Source organism: Brachyhypopomus gauderio, unplaced genomic scaffold, assembly GCF_052324685.1.
Source record: "Brachyhypopomus gauderio isolate BG-103 unplaced genomic scaffold, BGAUD_0.2 sc499, whole genome shotgun sequence".
In the NCBI taxonomy this organism is placed as follows: Eukaryota; Metazoa; Chordata; class Actinopteri; order Gymnotiformes; family Hypopomidae; genus Brachyhypopomus; species Brachyhypopomus gauderio.
The window spans coordinates 15914-32440 of record NW_027507320.1 but is presented as its reverse complement, the minus strand read 5'-3'; the positions used below and the strand labels follow the sequence as shown (position 1 = coordinate 32440).

The 16527-nt window shown below is 41.0% G+C and overlaps 1 protein-coding gene across 5 annotated transcripts; it reads left to right on the top strand.

The window, feature by feature from the left end:
* Window positions 1-998: 998 nt before the first annotated feature.
* Window positions 999-15582, top strand: LOC143506785 (serine/threonine-protein kinase pim-1-like). 5 transcript variants are annotated; one of them, XM_076996385.1, is made up of 13 exons: window positions 999-1491; window positions 2024-2158; window positions 2447-2539; window positions 2913-3077; window positions 3969-4106; window positions 4313-4489; window positions 5260-5424; window positions 5696-5761; window positions 5931-6048; window positions 6246-6351; window positions 6659-6894; window positions 7913-8043; window positions 8172-8298. In XM_076996385.1, exons 1-12 carry the CDS (start codon window positions 1404-1406, stop codon window positions 7983-7985), a joined length of 1560 nt encoding a protein of 519 aa, XP_076852500.1. In that variant the 5' UTR covers window positions 999-1403; the 3' UTR covers window positions 7986-8043; window positions 8172-8298. The 5 variants fall into 5 exon arrangements, with proteins under 5 accessions (XP_076852500.1, XP_076852503.1, XP_076852502.1 ...); XM_076996388.1 differs by lacking the exons at window positions 999-1491; window positions 2024-2158 and adding an exon at window positions 2238-2343; XM_076996386.1 differs by lacking the exons at window positions 999-1491; window positions 2024-2158; window positions 2447-2539; ... (6 more) ...; window positions 6246-6351; window positions 6659-6894 and adding exons at window positions 8649-8817; window positions 8903-9130; window positions 9301-9395; ... (5 more) ...; window positions 13227-13322; window positions 15361-15582 and having other exon boundaries at window positions 7557-8043.
* The last annotated feature ends 945 nt before the right edge of the window (window positions 15583-16527 follow it).

The window sequence follows — 16527 nt, the reverse complement described above, 5'->3', positions numbered from 1 at the left end:
ATATTAGCTAAAGCATTTAAATCAACTCCAAACACTCAAATAATAAGAGAGATTTCCCACATCCTGTGTGTGTGCCCGCTAATGACACTATATGCAAGAGGACGTGCTGATGCTCCTACCTGAGGCTCACCATCTACACCAAAAAGACTGTGACTACTTGGCCGGGGAACAAGGACCTTAAACATTATCTGTAGAACCATCCTGCACACCACGGACTTGTGCTAACGGGCCGCCCAATGGAGGATGGGTTCCCTTTTGAGTCTTGGTCCTCCCAAGGTTTCTTCCTAATCCCCACCACCATAGGGAGTTTTTCCTTGCCACTGTCGCCTTGGCTTGCTCGTTAGGGACCCATACGATTGTAAAGCTGCTTTGTGACATGTACTGTGAAAGCTATATAAATAAATTTGACTTTGACTATACAACAAAAATAACTTCTATGTTTAATTTACAGTAGAACTATAATCCACATACTTCTTTGAATGGTGTATTTTTAGGCACACTGAAACAGCATATATAATTTACTATAGCTATAAATTATTATACATCTAAGCATTCCTGCTTTTAACCTAGTAATGGTGATTATGTGTATAATTTTATGCAATGTATGATTTTTTAAAAATAGTTTGTCACTTGTACTACATCCCTGTCCCACTAGTGGGCAGTATTTGACAGTGAGCTGTGTTGAGACCAGAGTGAGACCGTATGTACTCTCAGAGGGCCTAAAAATATTCTTAAAACATAAATATATATAATATAATTTATCCAAATTTATTTGATCTACTTACAGTTTGGCAATCGACATCTAAACAATGACAAAAATATAAGGAAATACATTATTCAACCGTGTCTATTCAATCTGTGTTGGAAGGTGAGGGGTTAAGTGGAAGCCTGTGAGCCTGTGTCTCCCCCTATCAGGACTGTCATGCCCGCTGTTCGTTTACAGACAGCAAAATTGACCAATCATGTCTTCCCTCTTAGTGGGCGGGCTTAACTGTATGATAATTTCCACCCGCTGTTGCGACGCTAGCTGTCGTTAGCGTACCACCGCTAGCTAGTTTCAATTCATTCCTTTGATGTATATATATAATATATACGGTCTCTGGTATGAACCCTTTGGGTACAAGCCAGGCGGCATCAGGTTATTGTAGCAGTCTGGCTGATTTGGTGTTTTGGTTAGAAAAACTGGAAATTGTGATATCACGTGCTACTCAACTTTGGAATGTTTGGTTTAGAATGTTTGGTTGGGAAGGTGGAATGTTTGGATTCAGTTTTGATGCTGAAAAGCTCAGAACAAGTCGCAAGACATTTTGCTCTGTTAATTACAATACATACAAATCTAACAAATCTTTCTATTTCTTCTATATCTTTCTGTCTTTCTATTCTTTCTATTTTTCAGGTGGAGAATGAGTTTTTTCCCCAGGAGAACCGACCAGCCTAGGCCTAGGCAGGAACAGAACCACTTCATATACACACCAGGTTTTACCACTCATGGTGAGAAAAATACATTTTCATATATACTGTACATAATTTTATACTTCTATGTAAGACAGTATATTAATTCTTATGAGTATGGATTTCCATAGGCTTATTCATAATAATAATTAAAAGTTAAATATGTATACACATTTATATAGTAGGTTTCTAAGGTTCGGAAAAATAACCTGTATATTTATTCTACAGATGACTGTCAAGCTCTTTATTTCATGTGTACAGGATAATATAATTAATGGAGCATGGGTTATTTCTTTGATTTCTTTGACTCAGCACAATTTTCATAAATCCCACCATGTTAACATTGTCCATGTGGCCATGGAAAAAGCAAATAAAAATAAACATTTTTAAAAAGAAACAGATTTCTAACATGACCTCACAAATTCTTAAGCATTCTCCCCACATTCTAATGACATCACATGGCACCATAGCCCTTGTTATAATCACTTGTTCATTGGGAAACACTTACAAGGCATTTGAGCCTCACTGGGAGGCGTGCTGGGTTTCACTTTACCTGCTGTGGGATTTTCAGGTGTGCCCTACAACCCCCAAGCGACAGTGATCCACACGGATCCCTGTGGACCAGCACCCTTCCCTCACGGAAGTACGGCGGGACCCTCAGATGTCGGCCATGTTAACATCCCTGTAGAAGGACCACTCCACACTGGTACTGTGTAACACTGAAGATTACATGCGTATTCAACAAACCAAATAACCATGCATGATGAAGTATTTATTACATTTGTTTGTAAGGTCTGGCAGAGGTGCAGAACCATCAGCTTTATGCACATGACCTGACCAGTAAAACATCAGTTTTATCAGAAAATATGACATCACATATTCTTCAACATTGTAATGAATTCACATGGCACTGTAGCCCTTCTTATAAACCTGATGATCTTAACAGTACATGCTCATGCTTCCTCTGTGCCCTGCGTTGGTGTTTTGCATTTAGGCCCTGACATGGAGAGGCAGAGACACCTTGCTCAGCCCCATGTTCAAGGCAAGGTTCTGAGGCAGATGGATCCAGTCTACCTCCAGCCTGCTGGTGGGTTCTTCATCGATAACTGTCTTCTTTCATATAGACATTGATAAGATATTTTTACTAGGCACGCGGACTGTTTTTACAAACATTTGTGAATGGGTCACTCTCAGGAGCTCAGTGAATTCCAGCGTGGAACTGTGACAGTATGCCACCTGTGCAATAAATCCAGTCGTGAAATTTCCTCGCTCCTAAAATTCGACAGTCAGCTGTATTATAAGGAAATGGAAGTGTTTGCGATTAACAGCAACTCAGCCACTTGCTTGAATCATATTTCAGTGGCACTTTCAGATAAAGAAACATATGCAACGTAGTACTAAGGCACTGAGAAATGTTATGGTGAGGTCATTTCTGCGAATGGCCTTATTCGCCCATGCAGGTGAAGTTGGCTCCAACAGGTGTCCCCCACTGCCTGTGCTCACTTCACGCACGACAGTCACCTCGTCAGGACTGATGAGGCCTTCTCCACCCACCTTCACAAGGTTGCCTCCACTCCCCAAACCTGCTGGCCGAGAGCCTCTCCGTGCCTTCAGGCCTGCCAAAGGTGAGCTCACTCTTTTGCTCTCCTGGAAATGGCATCCAAACCGTTTGTTGCAGCAACAAAAAAAGTAAAAAAAAAATATTTAAAAAGTTAAAACTGCTTTGAAAACCCTATAGGGGAGACCGGGTATGGTTGTAACATGGGGAGAGTTGTAACACCATCAGTTCACTCATCTGCTAGGCGGTTGTGTTTAGTATAAGGTGATAATGCTTCGAATCATTGTTATACCAGCATAGTATAATACTGATAATACATGTATATGGATTACAGATGTCATTTATCACTATTTTAGTACACCCCCAAACAATCTAAACAAAACATTGTCATGCTGCTTTGCTGGCTTCTGATACCTCATCTGGACTGCTGCTAAAGCATATATCTATTAATCTTTGTAATCTATATAACATGGCTTCTTTAAGTATTGGGTATCACCTGGACAGCGTCAAGCAGCAGCAGTCTGTGTGATATAAGGAGTTTGTGCTTTGTACCTACTTCTGTTGGCAAGGGCAATGTGAGCTTACAAGCAAGACTAGACTTGAATGTTTTATTGCAGTCAGTTGATTGTGCCAGCACCCCACTCCCCAGGCCTGCGCTGTTCCGATCCAGAGCTTTCCAGAGCTCTCCCATAGCCACTTTTGCTCCTCACTGCCATCTGCAGATTTGATTATGAATAAAAGTTTTCTTAAATGTTATTCAAATTGCTCCTATTCATTAGCACATTTCGTTTATCCACTTAATGCTACTCTTGATATACATTTGAGCCATGCCAAAATATCGATTATCATAATCTATTATTGTTATTTAAAATGCAGTATGATCTGCAGGTCTTAATTTCATATGCTGGTCTGAAGATTGAACGTGTCCTCTACAGTTCTGCCTGTGTTTCATGTCCAGGTTCAGTGGAGCCTCCCCAGCTCCACTCTCCAGGGTGGAGGAGAGAGAGAGTGGGGAGACTTCACGGGAGCAGCAGACATCTTCAACCCTTGCTCCCAGACATCTTCGAAGCAGCTAACCCCAGTGATGCTGGTAGAGGTGACTTATTGATGTTGGCTTTACTTTATATGTCATTGAAATACCTGTACAAAATGTAGAATTTATAATGTTGCATCATTTGTTTTGTGTTAAAATATTGCTAAATACGATATTTGGGAACAAGGAGATCAGTTAGTCAGAAACTTCACTCAGGTGTCAAGTGAACGGAGCTAAACTCATGAGCATGGATGCCCTTTCCCATGCAGGTTTGCCCAAATCCAGCCGCTTGCTGTCTGGGAACCCCCCCGGGTCTTTCCTACTGCCCTCCTACCCTCTGGCCACTCTTCCGGGAGTGCAGCTCACTCCCACTCTGCATCGTAGACGACACAAGCGAGACACGAGCCCTCGGCGCAGAGACCCGGGCCCGTGGAGGGACAGTACTGGTGAGCGCATGGCTACGTTGCTAAGAACGTGCTAGGCACACACAGTGAGGCATGGCCGGTTATTTGGGTGTCCGGTTAAGTTAAGTTGGTCTTGCACTAAGCTTGTCTTGCACTTGTTCCCACGTCAGTGGTAAAGTGATGAGCAGACCTAATTTTGTGGTGTCATACATACTACATGAATTTTATTTTAACCAAAAAATGTGCATATACTTGGATCATTTATAGTCACCACTTGTCAAATGTACAAAATACTCATACTGATGCTCTTCATCTGACCTGGTTTCACTCAGTAATGGAACAGTGTCTAGCAGAGGCGACATGTGCTAGCCATTAGCAGAGCTAGGCGGTACTGTAGTTTGGCGCTTCAGTATCTACCAGTATCAGAATTAAAATAATTTTGAATTGTGCCGAAATAATTAAATTGAATCAAATTGTATTTAAATGTAAGACTTCATGATGCAATAAACTAAAAGAATCACAACTAAGCTAAACTAAAACTGGGTCACACATTTACTGAAGCTCTGATAAATGTCTTCCTGCTTCTGGGCTCACGGATGCCCTGCTTTCAGTTCTTCAGTACTAATTCATTGTGCTGCCATTACATGAATTGTAGCAAGATGCATATGAGATGTTGCCGTTCTCGGTCCATCTTGCTTGAATCATATTTCAGTGGCACTTTCAGATAAAGAAACATATGCAACGTAGTACTAAGGCACTGAGAAATGTTATGGTGAGGTAATTTCTGCTAATGGCCTTATTCGCCCATGCAGGTGAAGTTGGCTCCAGCAGGTGTCCCCCACTGCCTGTGCTCGCTTCACGCACGACAGTCACCTCGTCAGGACTGATGAGGCCTTCTCCGCCCACCTTCACAAAGTTGCCTCCACTCCCCAAACCTTCTGGCCGAGAGCCTCTCCGTGCCTTCAGGCCTGCCAAAGGTGAGCTCACTCTTTTGCTCTCCTGGAAATTGCATCCAAAATCATTTGCTGCACCAACAACAACAAAAAAAGTAAAAAAAGTATTAAAAGAGTAAAAACTGCTTTGAAAGCCCTATACTACAAACAAAAAGCCCCTGCTGATCCTCTTGTACATTGCTATGCCTGCACCCATGGACATGTTTTTCTGCACCATGAAGAAACCACTATGAAACCAGAAGTTATATTTGGGATTTTTGATGGAGTACGTGTTAATATGTATTGTGCTTTTCAGGATCTCAAGTGCAAAGCACCAGGGCAGTCCCTGCTGACGACATGTGTGAAGGAGTAGTTGGCAGAGGTTGGAATTGCTTTGCTGTTAACACTGCATTACACAACAATGTTTTATATCTAGTTCTCCATGTTGAATAATGTTTTGCAGTCAGTTTTCAAGCTGATTTGAACCAAAGTTGAGCTGGTAGCCCTAAAAGTCCTAGTCAGTTTGTTTGGGTTCTGGTATTCCTCTCTAGATGAACTCAAACCAGGAACTCCCAGGGAGGATCCCCATGAGCATCAGATTTTACAGCCCTTCTACAAACCAGACCTCGCTCTCGCTCAGAGCTTCAGACTGCTTAGCTCTGATGACTGGTAAGTCACACCTGCAAAATTCTGAAGCATTTGGTTAGGGCAGGTTAAACAGCAAGTCATTTATGGTGTTCTGCATATATGGTAAGTATGCATGTATTTAGTGAAGTTTTTTCCTCTTTGTCCCTTTTCTTGTAGCATTTTTTACTTTCAGTAGCCGATGGTTACAGTGTGTGTCTATGTTCAATATCTTTATACAGGGAGAAGAAAATTGAAGGGTTGATGTTCATCCGTAGATTGGCTCAGTATCACGCTGATGTGCTTGGCAGCAGGCTTCATGATGTCTGTATTGTTCTTATTCAAGAGGTAAGCCACTATATTTGCTGACTGTGTATCTGTCTTCTGAATTCTAAAATTGGCAGCCATCAGCATGTACACATTACAGGTGATGTTGCTGACAAACTCAAGTCAGAGTTAGCATAGTACTTTGAAATTCCTTTTTTTTAAAAACATTTCTCATTTAATTGAAATTCAGATGGCATATCTAACTGTAATTAGTGATTAAGGTATTTAGGCCTACATAACACATTGCAGTGGTGGATTATACTTATTAAGATGGCGGTGGCAGTGTTGGATGTGGCTGAAACGAGCTGGAACGTCGTCTTTCCTGCAGGTACTGCACCTGCATTCTGCAGTGTCCCGCATGGCGGTGGTGTCCTTGAGGGAGTTGTACTCCAGCCTGCAGAAAGGGATGGACCAGGAAGTGGAGGCTACAGCTAAGGTCCTCCTCCACAAAGCAGCGGAGTCCAATGGCTTCATCAGGCAGGACGTGGACACAGCTCTGGACAGCATGGTGCAGAACTGCACCCCCATTCGGAGCATGAACGCCCTTCTTGCTGGAGGACTCTGGTCAGTTAGCATGCAGTGAGCTTTAAACTGTGGCTTTCAGATAGCAACAACAGTCACAAGAAGCTAACACAACACTGATTATGGCTGCTGTTTTTACTTCTCCATTGTTCTTTCAAAATATTGCCACGACCTATATCAATATTTTTAGTTATTTATCCTCTTAAATATTTTTTTTATTGAGTTCCATCTCCGCTCTGCTGATCCAAACTGCCCTTCACACCACTTAAAGAATAGGCTAGTTAGCTAGCTCACAGAGGACATACAAACATTTTCTGTTTAAAAAATACATATATCAGTCCCACCAGGATTTCGCGGGCCTTTTTTGTGATTGTTGCGGGCTAAAATGTTTGATGTTGCGGGTGTTTTTCAAAAAAATTGCGATGGAAGTTGCGGTGTGTTTTTGCTTTTTTGTGAGTACATTACAATAGGGAGTAAATGTTGTATGGTTTCCTCTATTTAGTAGTACATTTTAATGATCTATTTACCTATTTATTCAGGGTTGCCAACTTTTCAAGATCGCTTGAAGTGAGATTTGAACCTGGAGGGGGTGGCGAACATTAATTGTTGACGGGGGGCGGGGTTAGCGAACGTAAGTTGTTACCAGGCGGCCTGTAAAATGGACACAAATTAATTATTATATCGAGATCAATCGCCAGTGGTTGGCGCCAGCGCGAACTAGTAACTCATAGATATGGATCAGAGATAAATAAACTTTATCTCAGTTTAAAGTTTAAACTTATAAACTTTATCTCAGACCCTCGCCACTTGCGTGCGCTGCAGTGACTTCGCGGGCTACCGTTGCATTGTGGGGAATGTAGTGTTTGTGCGTGCAAAACACCATCGGGCGGCTGTGGCCTGCGGGTCGGTTCTAATAGTAATTAAATATCATCCAGGGGGCCATAGATAATCAATTCGCGGGTCGGATCTGGACAGTTTATCCCCGCTTTCATGTAGTGTACTGGGATACTGCTTTTCCCGATCTTTTTGCCGTTATTTTCGTCGCTCATGCTGCTTTCAGTCTGCTCCTCTTGAACGTATATACGGAAGTAAGGCGGGAGTTTGTCGACGTCACATCAATACGACATCAGTGATTGGTCAAATTATTCCTGCAGTCTCCAAGTTGGCACAGGACTCTTCCCAAGAAACCAGGTTAGTATTGTGATCAGAACGAGAATTCTACAAAGCTTATTCAATTTCCCAGATAGTATTAGATGCTGTGAGTCATGGATCCCTCACTCTCGGTTCTCTCCTGTTTTGGGGTCTGTTCCTCGTCTCAGGCGCTTGGGCCGGCGTATGCTGCTGTTCCTGTCCTCCCACCATGACTTTGATAAGATGGTGGAAAAGTACATCCCTGCCAAAGACCTGGCAACCATCAGGGACACTGTCCTCACTCTGAAATCCAAGGTGGCGATTCATGTTTGGATACATGATGAGGATTTTTTATCCCTTTCAGCAACTATGCCCCATGTTTACTCACTAAACAAAGCTTATTCACAAAACTTCTAGGTGAAACAGACTGCAATAAAAAAACATCTAAACTGTCATGGTAGACATATATTGTAAACAAATAATAAAGTACAGGGCAGTGCGTGACACCACACATTGTATTTACAGTAGGGCATGCACAGTGGTTGAGCATGGTTCAAAATGAACCGGTTTGAAACCTTTGGGATAGAATCAAAGTATGAAGCAACATGTGGACTTCAATATCATCACTCCATGTTTTGTGGTGATTCGTACGTGTGTATTCCCAGAAGAGGACAAAGGTGTCTAGGATTCCAAGATATAAGATGCGTCAGCCTCGTCTGGAGCAGCAAGAAGCTCCAGCCGCACAGACGGATCGGCAGAACACGCAGCGAATGAAGCGCAGCCTTAGGCACACGGTGAGGGACGTGAGCCCAGACGACGCGGCACCTCTGAAAGGTAACGGCTGACCTCGGCAAACGCTCCCCTCCTGTTTCCTGAGAACTTTACCTTACCGCTTACCTATGAACCTCCTTCTCATCAGACCTGCAGCTGAACAGTAATGTTCCAGCCCAGACTAAGACCGATGTCCTCATGGATGATTTGCCCACGAGCCCCAGCAATGCACGCACCCCCAGAAGTCCCGTCAAAAGTTTGATTCCCCCGCTTCATCCCAGCCCCCCCACGGCTGTCCCTACTAAACACTTACTGCCACGACGCAGACGAGCTCCCAGTCTGATCAGAGCACGCCCGTCCCTTTCAAACAGTTCTGGTGAGTGTTGCCTGCTCTTCAGCTTCTACATGTGTGATCACTGCGCTTGCACGTAAATTGCTTTGCTGTTTACACTGCACAACAATTACACAACAATGTTTTAAATCTAGTTCTCCATGTTGAATAATGTTTTGCAGTTACAAGGATGTAACTTTTTTTGTTTCATGTAGTGAGCTTCACTTCACGTTACACTGCGGGACGTCTTCTGGGCACAGGAGGATTCGGCTCAGTGTATGCAGGAGTCCGCAAGGCTGATGGAAAACAGGTGAGCATCAGCACACAATACAAGAATGATTGTGGGACCTAATTTCTATTTTAGATTGTGATTAGAACTTTGAGCTATGAGTTTTCCCTAGAGATCCTTTGTTATTCACATGGCAATCAAGTGGTCAAGTCTAATGTACCTTGACCTTTTTCCACTTTTTGAACACAAAGATCCTGATTATACAATGTGATAAGCTTGGTAATCTGTGGATGAGTATTTATCAGACTCCAGATTTATGAGTTACCCGAGAAGCTGTGGCTACCATCTGAAAGCCCTTAGATATGTTAAATATACTGTCTGTTTTGTGTAAATAACTTCACTTCCTGTGTTTTTTATGTGACCAGATCGCCATTAAATTTGTGCCAAAGTATCACGCAGAAAGGTTCATCACTGTTGTAAGTCCAATACATTTACTTATGTAATATTGCAACAATGTTTGGAAATTTTTAGATGGGTAAAACTGTAAAGGGACTATAAACGCAAAGCTGTTAATTTTCCATTCAGTGACTCCTCACAACACGAATGGAAAACAGTTCACATTTTAGATTCAGGTTTCATCTAATGATTGGTACCAATCCAGATCCCTTTCATGTTAACCTGCTAACCATAATTCCACTATAAAACTTCAAACCCATACTAACCAAGTCTTCCTTAATTTTAGCCCGGCAATACTCGCCGTCTCCCCTTAGAGGTGGCTTTAATGGAGATGGTGTGCAAGCCACCTCGTTGTGAGCATATTGTGGAGCTCCTAGAATGGTTTGAGTGCCACAAGTGCTTCATCTTGATTCTGGAGCGACCCATCCCCTGCATAGACCTGTTTGACTTCTTGAACTTGCACCAACGCCAACTGCCTGAGCCACTGGCACGACGGATCATGCGTCAGGTGGTTCAGGCTGTCCTTCACTGCCATGACCGTGGAGTTCTGCATAGAGACATCAAGGGAAAGAACCTTCTGGTGAACCTGGACACCCTTGACGTCAAGTTGATCGACTTTGGCTGTGGCGATCTGCTTAAGACCGGACCCTACAGGCACTTTAGAGGTTATTCACCATAGGAATGAAATGTGCACCTCAAGTTAAAAAATGGGATCAAATTAGAGACTATTATAATCTTTTTATTTTGTTACTGATGATTCTCTCTCGTTGTCTCAGGCACCATGGTATACAGCCCACCTGAATGGCAGGTTGACAGGACGTATGAGGGCCGTCAAGCCACCATCTGGAGTCTGGGTGTGCTCCTCTACAGTATTATCTGTGGACATCTGCCCTTTGAGAAGGTGGAGGACATTGTTGAGGCACACCTGTGCTTCAGTGGAAACCCATCCAGAGGTGAAAAGGCAGAAGCATCTTCAAGATAACTAGAAAGTCTAAATTGCAAAATGATCATTTATGTAATTATTTAATCTGGTAATGTAATACACAACCACAGATTGATAAAATGGACTAATGAAGAATGGAGAATTGGCAATACAACATTTTGTAACCATCTTAAAATGATAAAAAGTTTTGTTCAGTCTTTTTTGTTAGTGATGGAGGTTTCTGTACAGTTCTGTCATTTATAAACTTTGAATAAGCCATTAGAACAGTCAGATCAGAAGTTTCAGATGGTAATTGATTTTCTTTCTCAACTAATCCCGTTGCTACACACACAGACTGCCGCCATCTGATAACATGGTGTCTTCAAAAGGATCCTGCAAAACGTCCTGTGCTCGAGGATGTTCTTGCACATGAGTGGTTTTTAGAAGGACTTCAGAACTAACTCAGGTTAGACAAGGAGTATAAATGGAACATGTTTGCATACACGATGAGGATTTTTTATCCCATTCAGCCACTATGCCCCATGTTTACTCACTAAACAAAGCTTATTCACAAAACCTTTAGGTGAAACAGACTGCAAAAAAAAAAACATCTAAACTGTGATGGTAGACATATATTGTAAAAAAATATTATAAAGTACAGGGCAGTGCGTGGCACCATACAGTGTATTTACAGTAGGGCATGCACAGTGTAGTCCCAGACCCAGTAGTTAAAGGACAGAGCATGGTTCAAAATGAACCGGCTTGAAACCTTTGGGATAGAACCAAAGTATGAAGCAACATGTGGACTTCAATATCATCACTCCATGATGTTGATGTGGCTTTAGGATCTGGGTGAGATGCCTCAGGATACACAGCTCGAGGCAGGCGCTCCATCCCAGCCGTGGAGTCATGCGTACCTCCTCCTCAGGTTGCCAGCAGGTGAATATTTAAAATCAAACAACAACAAAAATCAAAACAACAACAAAAAAGTGCATCCTGATTGGAACTGCTTTGATGTTTGCAATTTTGATGGTTTTGATGTTGGTTTAATTTGATTGCAGCCTTGTTCATTTTCTGTTTGGACACTATAACCCAATCCTTGTGTTTTCTCTCTTGTGTGTGTTCAGCAAAGACAGCAGCAGAGCACACATCCTTAGCATTGCAGACAAGACGGAGTACGTCAAGCAGCTCAAGGCCCTGCTGGGTTCAAAAGACTTCAGGGAGCGCATCAAGTGCATTGATCAGCTGGTGGTCGACTGCGAAGACAACCCATATATGGTCGTGGGCAACATGTTCCCGGTAACTCATTTGAACTGAATTGATTTTTAATGTTTTCAGCAGCTTTCAGAAGTGATCTGTATAGGGGATCATACGTTGGAGAACATTAAATGCTGGCACATTTTAAATGCTGGCACATCACACTGCTCAGATGTGCCAGCACTGCTCAGAGACAACCTGGCCCAAGTGGTCTAGATCTTAGTCCCAGCTATAGTGGACAATCACCTCAGCTCCAAGAATAACGCCATCTACATGGCAACAATAGGTGCCATTCACGCTCTCATCAATAACCTTGGTGGGTTCTTTTCTCTCTTCACAAAACATCTTGAAGAACACATGCCACTGGGCTTTAGAAAAACAACAACAACAATGATTGTGTTCTGTTTTACCTTTGGGGAAAAGGTTCACACAAATCGGTAAAAGAATGTTCTTGCTCTTTGGCTAGATGTTTGTGGTGCAGATCAAATGGAAATTTCCTTTCATATTAAGGCACAGTCCAATATAAAGAGCAAAAAAAGACTGACAGGAGATCTTGCGTTATCTGACAGCAGATTGTTAAATAATGGAGTTTACAGTGGATGTGCTTAGGCTCTTTTGTTCTGACTAATATTCACTCAAATAATTATGCATATGTGTTCCAAATGACCATTTGCAAACAGAGCTTTGTGCTCCTATCAGATACTGTTCATATATATTTAGTTAAAGTGTAACATTTTATGTGAATAATTAGTTGTTTTGATAAAGCAGGACACGTTTCTAAAAAGAATTACCATACTGTAAATATTGCTGAACTTGACCAACACTGTCCTTGATCTATCTTTGTTCAGATAACACTACTTCTTCAACCGTTTTGCACAAAGGCTCAATTTCTCAGTGGAAAAGCTAAAGTGGATCTTGTTGATAAAGTTGCAGGTAAGTATACAATATACAGTGTCTAATCTTTTGTGGTTGTGTATACAGAAATATTCTACAAATTCAAATACATTTATCAAAAAACAATTATTTCAGAAAGTCATTCCACTGATATGCTAAGAGATGCCAGAGATAAAAAAAAAGATAAAAGATTTACCAGAAATACTATAATTCCTATATTTATTAATAATATTTATAATATTGATAATAATCATTCCAGAGAGTTACCATAGTTACCAAATACTGTCACTTTAATTGAATTAAATCTTTCTAGGTTAAGAAAATGCTTCTGCAATAACCCAGTACTGTCCAGGGTTGATTTATTTATCTTGTTCTTTTTATAGAGCTGGTTAGGGAACTCTACCCCTGCAAGCCACAACTGGTTGAGCAGAAGGTGCTTCCTCTGCTCTGGTACCTCCTGGGGACCTCCAGCAACAGTGGTACGGTCCACGGGAGGGGTGGAAGCGTGAGAGGGGCCACTGTCCACCTGTGCCGAACCGCAAGGGCCTAAACGAGTTTGTGAAGAACCTCTCGATCAACTGAGAGCTGCCAGCCAGACCTCCAGACCAAAATAAACCCCAACATGGTTTCTACTTGAAGATGGAGATGTTTGTGCATTTCTTACTGTGCCTGCACTTTAAATGAAAGAGAGAGGAAGAAAGTCAAATTAGCAGAAAGCTAAATCATTAAACTCAGAAGTCCTTTTAAATAAGGAGCACAGATTTTAGCGAATCACATCAGGTTTAACATGCCTAGGAGCTCTGCTCTTTTTGCACTTTGAAATACTAACACTTATCATGATAACTGTTGTCATGGTGACTATAGATATATATTGTTCTATGATTGTTATTTTCTGTTGACATATCCTGAGATAACTGTGCAGAATGTAATTTATCACATGCACAAGGAACAAGGATCTATAGTCTTTTTGTTGTTTGGTATGTGTAATGTGCCTTTTCAATTAGGAGTCTTAAATGGTTGTTTTAAAAAATTAAAAAGCTATGATTCACAAAATTACTTTTGTACTATAGCCAGAGCTTAATTTGAGCCGGAACAGGATCTGGGAACTCTGGGAATCCAGTAAATTTCAAGCCTACTAATTATAAGTTATGAAAAAATCTGTCTGCGTTGAACCAATTAATTGAACAAATAATTCTATAAAAGACATTTTTTAAACACAAGATCCACATTCAGTCTTCCTAAATCACATAAGAGCTCTCCCTTTTAGCGATGGCTGTCCGTGTCTCTCCTATAAAGCTAGTTATACTTTCACGAGTGACCGTAGCGCGCGACTTCGCACACCTCGCGCGAACGGCGGAGGCGTTTATACTAGCCGCGTCACATGCAGTGTTGTCTGAAACGATATGATGTGGTAGAATAAAGAAACACCCCTCAAAAACAGGAGAAGGAACATCTACCTGATGAATTTTAATGTTGCTTTGTGTTTCAGATTTGAAAAGTGCTGGAATTTAGGCTATAGTACTTGATAATGCACTTAAAATGCACTTCTTCAATTAACTAAGTAAAAAACTGTCATATTGGAGGAACACAAAAAAACTGCAAAGTATAGTGTTGACAGGACTGACTCTGGGGACTCTGTTTTGCCAATATATTCATTCCTAGAGCAGTGTCTCTTAATCCTACTTGTGGTAATTCACATAGCTCAACACACATAATCCACTTCACTAATGACTTAATAAACCGTTTGTTTGATAAGCAGTTGGAGCTAGATCATGTACATTCAATACTTAGTGTGTTGAATCGTGGAATATTTAAAACTGTGTGGAGCAGTTAGGAACAGGACTGAGAAACACTGCCATAGAGTTTCAAGCTCAGCTCCAGGATACCAACAGCTCAATGTTATTCCAATTTTAGAACAATACAGTTGTATAAAATTAAAAATAATTTAATGCTAAACTGTGCAGTGTTGTGGACACAGGACTGAAATATGAAACCCCTGCTTTAGCCCTACACTTCCTCCTCCCTACTCGTAAACTGTGTGGTGACTCCTTCTTCATGGACCTGTAGCACAGGCTCTCACACTGACCTCCCCTGACAGCCGGTGTTCTGTCGAGTTGTGCTTAGCATCGAGTTGTGCTCGTTTGCGGTTTTGCACATGCGCAGACCCACAGGCTTGTCATTTGTTTCTATTGTCATTTTGACCTATAAACATGTAAATGTTTTACATACTGGCTTTGCAAACATGACATGAGGCAGGATTTCATGAGGCAAATTCGTGGTGGTGCCTCCACTTTTCTAGAATGTTCAGAATGGTCAGCGCAAAATTTAAGAGATTTCTTTCCATACTCTCTACTTCACTGTAATCCATGCCTTAAAAACAAACAAAAGATAAGATATATAGCACATTATACTCAGTACTCTATATATAATAGAGATGTACTATGAAATGTACCATTTTACATACAAATAAAATTATAAAAGTTATCCCATCTCTTCTCTCTCCCTATCCATATATAGCTATGGAGAACAGGTGGGATGAGGTATTCAACTTCCTCTCTCAGGGATCATACCCATCTGGGTATAATAACTCCCAAAAATTACATTTGAGGAGGTATGCTTCCAAATTTACTGAAAAGGGTGAGCATTTATTTGTTTAAATGTAGCCAGTGTCTTGGTAAGGTAGCTCTTTAATTATTATACGACTTTAATGAATGTTAATGAATATTCAATGCAGAAGGACAGCTTTTCTTTAAAAGTAGAAAAGCCATAAAATCCAAAGAAGAGGCAAGAAAGCTTTCAGGAATTTCACGCCTCTCCGATTGGAGGACATTCAGGCATCCTGAAAACTCGAGCTGCAGTGTGCTCCAGATTTTACTGGCTTGGCATGACCATTGATCTTGCCAACTGGGTATGTGTTGAAGTGCGTTCTTGTGTGTTTTGAGCTGTTGATAAATCTGCATATCTGTTATAAATGAATGAATGAATGAATGTTTCAATTTATATAGTGCCTTTTCAGGATACCCAAGGCGCTTTACAATTGTTAAGACAGCTACCTCTCAGACAACCAATCACACACCGGCGAGAAGCGGCAGCCAATTGTGCACAGCAACTTGTTTTTATTGAACAGAGAGAGACACAGACACACACTATGGGCATTTTTGCTGTTTAAGCATGGTTACATAAATGTGTCTCTAAACATACTTAATTATAGCATTTTACCCACATGTCTCATATCAAAATGTTCAGAACAATCTCAGTTCTCTTCCTAATGAGGTTACATTGACTTAGAGTATTGCATAAATAAATAATATGGTCCTAAACCTGGAAATATGAGGCATATTTTCAAAAATTCTTTCATATTTTATATGAAATTACACATTTACTAAAAGATCAATAATATTGTTGCTTGAAATATGTTTGCACAAGGGTTTGCTTCACAAAAATAGTGAAACATGTAATATATATAGTAGTATACAAGTATAAATTAGTGTACAAAAATGTGTACACCAAACTACGAAACTCCCATCAAACTCCTGAACTACAGGCTAAATCAGCTTAGCCAAAACCATATCCACTCATCTAGATTATTATATACTATACTTTCACATCTACAAAGCAAGCATATAGGCAAAAGACAAATACGAAATAATAAAAAAATAAGTAAAAATAATTTTATAAAGAATA